General features: G+C 53.4%; 1 protein-coding gene across 1 annotated transcript; it reads right to left on the reverse strand.

Annotated features, from left to right (window-relative positions):
• Positions 1 to 1,052: 1,052 nt before the first annotated feature.
• Positions 1,053 to 4,344, reverse strand: C1QTNF6 (C1q and TNF related 6; the record flags this gene model as incomplete). The annotated part of the gene is made up of 3 exons (XM_082279765.1): positions 1,053 to 1,600; positions 3,037 to 3,274; positions 4,138 to 4,344. 3 exons carry the CDS (start codon positions 4,342 to 4,344, stop codon positions 1,053 to 1,055), a joined length of 993 nt encoding a protein of 330 aa, XP_082135891.1.
• Between the last annotated feature and the right edge of the window lie 5,013 nt (positions 4,345 to 9,357).

Genomic DNA, 9,357 nt, shown 5'->3' on the forward strand with positions numbered 1-9,357 from the left:
AGCCTGTCCAGGTTTCGAATTGATTTGATTGCAATTGCCCCCACAGCCTCGAGCTCAGTGGTCCTTCAGTACCAGTGTGGGAGAACCACCTTCAGGAGAACAATGAAATGACACCTCTGCCAAAGGAGAGCAGATTCGGGTTCGCTCTCTGGACTAGCTTCCCATAGCTGAGGAGCCAAGACTTCCCACAGCTGAGTAGCTCCCAGGGGAGGTGTGGGAGGGAGGTGTCCAAGGTTTTCTCTCTCTCTCTCTCATTCTGTGCTGGTGATCCCTAGTGGGAACAGAATGGTTGCCTCTACAGCATCAATGGCAGATGCCCATGAAGGGTCTGGCCAGGTGTCTCACCCCTCATCTCTTTGAAGAGCTAGAGCTGGCACAGAGGAGGACTATCCCACCAGGTCTAGGTTTGACAGCCAGCCTGGACTCTGTGACACAGAAGGTTGTCTAAGGAAAGCCAGTTTAGAAGGTCAACAGTTCCCTTTTTGGAAAGACAATATCCTCTCTCAGTGCTCCTACATCTTCCTGGTGCTACAGGAGACCATCAGACCCCGGTCCACTCTCTGGACTACAGATATCAGAGGTGACATTAAGACCGTGTTTCAGGCTGCAAAAGTGGTGTGTCTAGTTGGGATGGAGAGGAGCCAGGATGTACCTCGGCAGTGGGTACTTTCTAGCCCTTTCCACAGGAGTCCTTTTTGTATGAAGCCCCAAGGAGGGACACAGGCCCAGGACCAGCATTTTAGCTTTCCTCTTGCTCTAGAACCCTAAATGCCAGAGGCAGCTCATGGCAGATTGAGAAGAAGCCAATAACCTAAGTTGGGGTTATAAGGTGAGGGGCAAGAGGGGGTAGTGTCATGATGTAAAGTGGGCAGATACAGGTCTGGCTACAAGAGAGCGTGAGGTGGGAGCCAGTGTGGCAAGTTTCACACTCAGTGCCTGAGATTTGACAGGCCCATTTCCAAGTGATTTGCAGTGGTTACGGGCAGTAGAGAGAGAGAGAGAGAGAGGGAAAAGGAAAAGGCCTAAGAGGCCCCAAGGAAGAGGAGAGGCAGTTATTCAGTGCTGGGCTTGACCAAGTACCCGCTGAAGGTGATGTACACATCAACATCATCACTGTAAATGGCATTCTCCCGCTCCCGCTTGTAGAGCCTCACCCAGATCTCATCATTTTCCTGGAGCTCCAGCATGAGGCTCTGGCTCTGCATGATGCTGCGGTCACTGGGCTGGGCGTACAGGATGACCGCCTCTTCTTCATTGTGCATGATGTGCATGTAGGTCTCCTTGAAGTTCCAGGTGTGGACATTGAGGCTGAAATAGTAAAGTCCACCCACTGAGCAGTAGAATTTGCCATTGAACATGTCGAAGTGGCTGTAGAGGTTGACGAAGACGGTGTCAAAGATCAGGACCTGGAAGCCCTCGCTGCTGTGCAGCGCTTTCTTGCGCCCGACGGAGAACGCAGCGTACTGGTGCTTGCAGGGGTCTCCCGCTGTGCCCATCTGCCCCTTACTGCCTTTCTGGCCCTGGGCACCCCGCTCGCCTCGTGGTCCTTCTTTGCCCCATTTCCCTGGCATCCCAGGCTCTCCCCGGTCTCCTTTCTCTCCTACAGGAGGAAGCAGAGGACACAACTCCTGTGTGATACCAGAAGATGTGGAAGTGGTGGTGAGAAAGCCTAAGGAGGAGGCAGAGGATCGCACAAGAATGGGGCAAAGCCAGAGGAAGGAACACTTCTGAGAGCACCACTGAGGCTCTTGACCTCTTCTTCCTCCCCCACACTCCTTTACCTCCAGCACGGCCCTGCCCTCCTACACACCTCTCCTATGACCCAATTATCCACACAGGATGCACACTGTTCTTGCTGTAGGCGGGACAAGGGGAATAACTGCAAGCGCCTGTGGGGGAATATGATTAGGGAGGGTTACATGGGGTGGGTCAGAGGAAAAAGATCCAAGCTGGACAGGGCAGATGGAGCACTGCAAGTTAGAGGGATGGTACTCTGACAATACTGGCATGCTTTGGGCATCTTGTATAATTAATTCTGCAGTTCTAACTGGGGTGTGCGCACTGCCCATCACACACTTGGGCAGGCATCAATACAGAGAGGCACCAGCACCAGAATGTACTTTGTGTATGCAGAGAAGAAATGGGGCTGAGAGCAGCCTCCAGCACAAAGTGACAGCATTCAAACTTCGTGTCTTGTTCTTATCCTTCTCTCCATCCCCTGCACAGTATTGCAGGTCCCCCTATGACACTCCACTCTAGTCTAGGCCTCAATCTACCCTTCTGAGCTTTGGTGGATTGCAGCTACTTCCAGGCAGGGCAGGGAAGGGAGAGCATCTGCCCAGCTAACCCACACGAACCACAGAGCTACAAGAAGCGAGTGGCAGCATCCAGCTGGGAACAGGCTTTTGCCCACAGCAAAGGCTAAAAGGGGAGTTCTTAAGGGAGGAGCTGATCTAAAATAGGGAACCCTTTCCCTTAGCCAAGCCAGCCACTGCAGGGTGGAGTGAGCTGGGGGTCACTGCCAGTTTAGCCTGGAGGTGCTTGCAAATAGCTGCTGCTTCCCTTTGCCCTCCTCCTGCTCCCAAATGCATGCAACCCACAGAGCTGGAGAAGGTTTCCCCCCAGCCTCCCTGGGTACCAATGCCCTCCAAACATGCTTATTCTGCAGTTGATAAGGAGTGTTCCTTCCCTCATGCACTACAGGACTCTAAGTCTGACGTAAGGAATGTGTTCTCCCAGCTTGGCAAGAGGCTGTCGCTGCCACTCCTGTGTCAGCAGGGAGGAAGAGTTGGTAGCAGGCAGCATCCTGAGACACAGAGATCACAGCAGGGATTCGGACTGAATTTCATCCCCCCAGGCTACTCATGGCAGCACAAAACACCTAAACGCTGGGCACGGTGTGTGTGGCCACTTATCCTCCAGGATGGCTCCTGGTGGTCTGTCAGCACAGCCAGCATGCCAGCAATCCAGCTGTCACCTCCACTGCAATGCCATCAGTCCCTGAGCCAACCTTGGCATCCCGGGGCAAAGACTTACCCTTCAGAATGGTGATGTTGATATAGGGACGGACCTCTGGCACTGGGTAGGGAAAGTGGTGATGGCTGGGAGGGACTGGTGGGGTATCTGTGGCAGAGTCCAGTGAGTCACAACAGCGCTTGCAAGCACCAGGGCGTGGTTCTGTGAGGTTGGGTTCGTCAGCGGGTGCCCCAAACACAACAAGAGGGAGAAAAAGGAAGGTCAGGGATGTGCACAGGCAGGTTATGTCCATGGTGACCTGGGAAGATACGAGGAAGTGCCAGAGTGAGGTAAAAGAAGGGGGAGGTCATAAGGGATGGAACAGAGATCATGATAAAACATCTTTCTGTGGCTGGAGCCAGGGGTAGGATGAAATGGCATTGTCCTGTGGAGAGAGTTTACATGCTTGTTCGAGGCTGCAATCTGTGCAGCAACTACATGGCCCAAGAGGATGCCCCAAGCCCTTCTGTCCAGGCCAGTGGAGACTTTGTGCTGACCCTGGAAGAAAGATTGATGCTGGCTAGGCAAACCATTAAAGCCACTAGAATGTTCAGTCCCCAGGCTGGGATACAGGAAGGAGAGAGAATCATAGAGTTGTTAAGGTTGAAAAAGACCTCTAGGGTCATTGAGTTCAACCTCAACAGCTCTTTAGCGAAAGCATGCTCTGGTAGGCTGCTCAGTCTGTGGGAAGCGCTGCAAAAAAATTCTCCAGCCCTCCTATCACTGTGTATCAACTCTTTGTAGGAATCTAACCCAAAAATCACCAAGTCCCAGATGGAGTCTGACCCACATCTCTTGGCAGAGATGCCTCTTCTCTTATGGGCTGGGAACTTGAATTCAGCCCCCTCCTTTCCCCCACCAAACCCCACCGGTCCCGGCGGCTCGGCCCCCTCCCAAGGCACACCCCAGCACCTTCCCAAGGGGACGGCCGGCTCCTCAGCGCAGCCTTTGCGGGCACACCAGAGAGGAGCTGCTTTGCTGCCGAGGTGAAGGACGCGAGGCTCTGCAGCTTGCAGAGAAGTACGCTTACAAAAGACAGGCACGCCAAGCAGCTGAGAAAGCCCCTCTCGCAGCCTGCGCCCCATCCCGCTGCCTGCCCCCCGGCACAGCGCAGCTGCTCACCCCGGGGGCCGAAGGCTCCCCTCTTCGCTTCCCAGCCCCTGCTCGCCGGCTCCCCTCTGCCTGCAGGGCCGGCCCCCGGGCCCATGGCTTTAAGGAAGCCGGCTCTTGGCACAGGCACTGCTGGCTGGGTGCGCAAGCTGGGCTTGGACCGGCTCCCTCCCCTCTCCTCTCCCTCCTTCTCCCTCCCTGGCTTTGGGTGCTCTCCATCCTAAACCGGCTTGGGTTTCAGCGTCTTTTTAACTCTTTCCTAGGAAGCGCCTTGTCCTTGTCCATGTTGTTGGTTTGGTTTTTTTCTCCGCCTTTTTACTTCCAGCCAGCAAAATGCAGGCAGCACAGCTTGTGCCCTGTGCAAAGGGTGGAGAGCAGCAGGGCAGTGTCCCACCCTTAGCATCTCAGGATGGACAAGGAAAGGTGCATTGGTGCAAGAGACAGACTTCCCTTCCGGCAGGACTGCCCTCAGTCCTCCATGCTAGTCCCCTGTCCCATGCATTAGTCCTTCACTTGGCCATGCTCTCTCCCCAGCTGTTCCTGACCCACTCACAGTCCCCAAACTTCATCTTTCATTCTCTCCTGCATTGTTTTTTCTGCACGTCACTGTGGCCTCTTGCCCCAGGCATGATATTTCTAGCAGGAGCAGCTGCCAACTGGGAGAGGCATCAGTTTTTTCCCTCTCTGGTCATCCCCTCTGCCTGGGCAGAGCCCCAAGCCTTGTGCTCCAGCACGTGTCATCCCCTGGTCATGTCCCTTGCTTAGGTCCCGGGCCGAGCATTTTGGATGGGAGGGGTGTGGCTGGTCTGAAGCATAGCCTGGCTGCTGGGAGCTGCCTGCCAGCAAAACTGGGGATCTGGAAACAGATCCTGGCTGTGACCATTATCCCCAGCTTGGCGCCAAGCTGACAAGCTTTTGCCTTTGGGGTAAGCATGATGTGGCTGCACCAGAACGCTGGAATGAAGGGCATTTTGGAGGGGAGAAGAATGCAGGGTGGGAGAGACAGGAGACTTTTCTTACACTGCAGAGTCTGTTGGGAAGAAGATTATAAGACTCTATCCTGCACCAAAACTGGGTATTTATACCCTGGATGTGTGTGGAGGGGGTGTGTGCACATAGGGATCTTTGGGAGGCAGAAGGAAGGATGGACAATAGCTCTGTTCTGCAGGGGTCAGAAATGCCAAGTCAGCACTGTGCCTCCTGCAGTTTCCGAGAGGAGCTGCAGAAGGCTCCAAGGTTTCTGAGGGGAATAGGGTTTTGAGCGTGTCTACGTGTGCTGCGACTTTTTTTTCCCCGTTTCCCTTCTCCCATTTGTTTGGTTTAGGAATGGGAGGCCCCGCTTCCCAGAGAGTGGCTGGTGTTTGGCAGGACCCCAGAACCACTGGAGAAGCAAGCGGAAAACTCTGGGAAAATATGTACTGTGAGCTGGGGGGGGAAGGGAGGAATGGGGGCTGGGAGGCCTGGAAATATTCTCAGGCTGCCTGTCAGCCTGGAGCTCAATGAACATGGAGTGAACATGCCTTCCAGCTGGGGCAGGAGGAGGACAGAGAAATTCACTGCTGAGCACATGAGCTCCTCACCGGGCTCCAGCATGGACGTGCAATGAAATCCACTGCAAGTTGCCCACGTTTGCCTGTGCCTCAGTTTCCCCTTTTGGGAAATGAGAGGCAGGGGCAAAGGTTAGGGCAATACTTATTGCTAATGGAGCCTCGCCAGCTGACAGAAGAGGGTTTTTGTGAGCAGTTGTGTTGTCTACTCCTGGCTGCTGCTGGTGGGAATTTTGGCAGCTGACAGTACTATTAAAGGCAAATAAATTTTCTGGGGTGCATGAAAACTTAGAGTCTGACACTGAAGACAAAGTTCCTCTCTGTCCCAAAAAAGCTACTGCAGTGCCTCTCTCAAGTTTTCCTGCCTGGCTTATTTCCAAACATGACACTACCCACTTTTGCAGCTCTTGGCCTTTCACCTGGCCTCTTCCACCTTTCCAAGGGAAACAGGTAGCAGGGAGGCCATTGTCCTCATTTCCGTCCCACATTTCCATCTGCTCTCCTGAGCTGCTCACAGCCAAGCAGATGTTCTTCATGGGGAACCTCATCAGCTGGGGCCTCTGCCTGTGTCTTATCTGACTGCGAGAACAGCTCACAGTGGGGAGTGAGTAGGACTTTGTATTTAATGTCTCGTCTGGGCTGAATAGGGACCTGCCAGGAGCCAGCAAACAAAGACTTGCCCTGGTGGCATTGCCCAGCTGGGCAGAAGTTTATGCCAGTAAAGACACTTTTGCTAGGGTAATATTGCCCTACTCCCTGAAGGGAACAGTGTGTACCAGCAACATTTTGCCAGGGCAGCCACATTTGCAGGAGATTTTGAGAATTCTATCCAATAAACCTGCACCAGCCATGCTTTAAAGTGTAGTCCAAGCCTGAGGGCACCCTGTGTGCCCAACAATCTTCCCTCTCCCTCATCACACACTTTGCCTTGGAGGCAGCCCAGGGAAGAACTGTCCAGATTATACTGCAACGAGCCCTGCTCAAAAGCAGCTGCTTCCTCCTCCTCCTCCATTTCCTCCCTTTTCCTGTAAGCACCACAACACTGTAGGGGGACAAAGCCTGTCTCTACCTCAGTGGCTGCATCCACCCTATTACCCCTGTCTACCACAGGTATGGAGAAGGAAATTGATGTTTTCTCCCCTCTCTAGCCCCTGTGCACAGCTCAGCTCCCCTGTGGCACATGTGGATCTGTTGCACACACACACCTACATCCACACACAAACACTTGCCCTTCACAGTTCCTCCCTCACCAAACTCTGGAGTGAAGGTATCATTTGCACCAAGAGGCAGAGGAAGAGCCCCTTTTCCTCCCCTTCCTGACTGCTTCTCCTCCACCACAGCTGCCTTTCCTTCCCCATGCTCCCCAGTCCTCTGCCCCTACTCTTCAAGAGCATCGCAAGCCGGGAGGGGAAGCGGAGCACCTCTTACCTCCGCTCCCCTCTGCAGGGGTCCCACGCTGAGTTATGTGTATCCTGTATCCTCAGCTGCTCCTGGCTAGCAGCACGGGAGGGAGGGCCGGCGGGGCCCAGCTGACTCCAGCCAGATGCTCGCCAAGTGCTCTTATGTAATTACTGTCTTTTCCATCCTGCCTCCAAGGCCTTTGTGTGTGCCTCCCCTCCTGCTCTGGCCCGTGTCAGGCTTGGCTCTCCCTCCCTTTTCCCTCCCTTCTTCCCTCCCTCCTTTCCTCCCTCCCTTCTTCCACCCACCCTGCACAGCATCACAATTTGCTCAGCTCAACAGCTGATTCCTTCTGGAAGCAAAGTTCAGGCTTTTGGCTACTGTTGTTGCTACCCTTGGAAAGAGAGCTCACATGTGTTCGAAGAGCTGGGAAGGGATGAGCAGCACTGCTCTGCACTTGCCTCCTCTCTGTCACGGCCCGACTGCTCCTGGGTACTTTTGCCTTGCCCTTCCAAGGGCCCATAAATGGGGAGGGGTACACCTGAGACACAGAAAGGTGGCAATGTGTTCTTTTGCTTCAGTAATTTGTGGACCCCTCAGGTTATCCTGTAAGAGCAGCTGTCACTCTGCTGTACCAGGATCAGTGATCATCTCTGGCCAGGCAGCAGAGGAGGTTGGGAAGAATAGATGACCTTTAAAGGTCCCTTCAAACACGAACTATTCTGTGATTCCATGATTAGATGAATCTTTTCCAGCCTGTGAACTCCACGTCTGTGCACAGGGCTTGTGTAACAGCCAGCCCTTGTTACTCAAGAGCACTGACATGGTATGAAATTATTGGCTTAGGATACTTTCTACGTCTCTAAGGATGGGCAGGCCTATTAGATGTCAGCTGCATGGCTACATTGCTCTTAAGACTTCTGCCCATATGGAGCCTGGACCAAGCAGAAACGACATGTTCCCTGGCTTTATGCAGGCTGCTGCTGAGTTTGAAGGCGCTTCTGCCAGCAGGGATTTCTGCTGTGTGCTGCTTGGCGGCCTGGCCTGTCTCACACAGAGATCAAGGCCTGGCAAAGACTCTCATTTTTATTTTTTTTGCTGTACATTGCTGAAATGCCACGTGGCTGAGGAGCAGCTGGAAGAGCCTTTCACCTGCACGCCTTCCTTGCTTGAGCAAAGCTATTGCTAGACCTGGCAGTCTCTGATATTGAGCATGAAAGTGTGAGCTTGTCTCCCACTTGCCGGTGCCCCCACAGCCAGTCCATGTGTGACACAGCTGAGCAGGGAGGGTATCACACACTGGCTCACAAGCTGCATCAGCTGGAGATGCCTCACAGCTAAGGAAGCATCACCCAGGCTGCCCCTCTCCCCATCAGCAGCTTTTCCAGCTTGAGTGTCCCATCTTTTACCCCCGCCTTGTGACGCTGCCTGTGAGACCACCAAGACAAGGAACTGTGCTGGTATCCACCCCAAACTCTGGCATACGACTACAAGGACTATCCCTACTGCAACAAGGAAGAGTTTGCTGCCTTGTGAACATCTAGATCCAGCAGCTTGGCTGGGTGGGAGACACCAGGTGACATTGTAGCCTGTTTGAACCAGTTCTTAAAAATAACCTTCAGCCAAGCCTGCTGCCTTTTGCTTCTCTGCATCTGAGTGCACCTGAAGGCCCCCTCCTCCCATCCGCTCTTGTCTAGACCCCAACATTTTTACTCCTGTGCTGTCCTTTCCTATGCACACTCCTAGACCTGCCCATATCACTTATCAATAGTAGATCTCTACTCAGGGCATATCAGCTCTCACAAGGAGTGCTGAGAAAGGTGCACAGCAGTTTGGGTGAGAAAACTTTCTTCAGAGATACCCATGAGCTTTCTTGCCAAAGAAACAAAAACTTTGTGGAGGGGGGATGGGCTGGTGGGACATGAGTGGACAGGTGGATGGGCAAGGAAGCTGGTGTTTAGGAGCTCACAGACTGTTGGATTTGTGAGAGGTGCTTTCCACTAAGGGAACCAGACTGACATGACAGAATCAAAGAATCACAGGGTGGTTTGGGTTAAAGGGATCTTCAAGATCATCTAATTCCAAGCCCCCTGCCACGGGCAGGGACACGTTCCACTGGATCAGGTTGCTCAAAGCTCCATCCAGCCTGGCCTTGAATACTGCCAGAGATGGGGCAGCTACAGCATCTTTAGGCAACCTGTGCCAATGCCTCACCATCCTCACAGTGACCAATTTCTTCCTAATATCTAATTTAACCTGACCTCCTTCATTGTAAAGCCATTCCCCC

The sequence above is a fragment of the Coloeus monedula genome, assembly GCF_965178545.1.
Source record: "Coloeus monedula genome assembly, chromosome: 4".
NCBI lineage: Eukaryota > Metazoa > Chordata > Aves > Passeriformes > Corvidae > Coloeus > Coloeus monedula.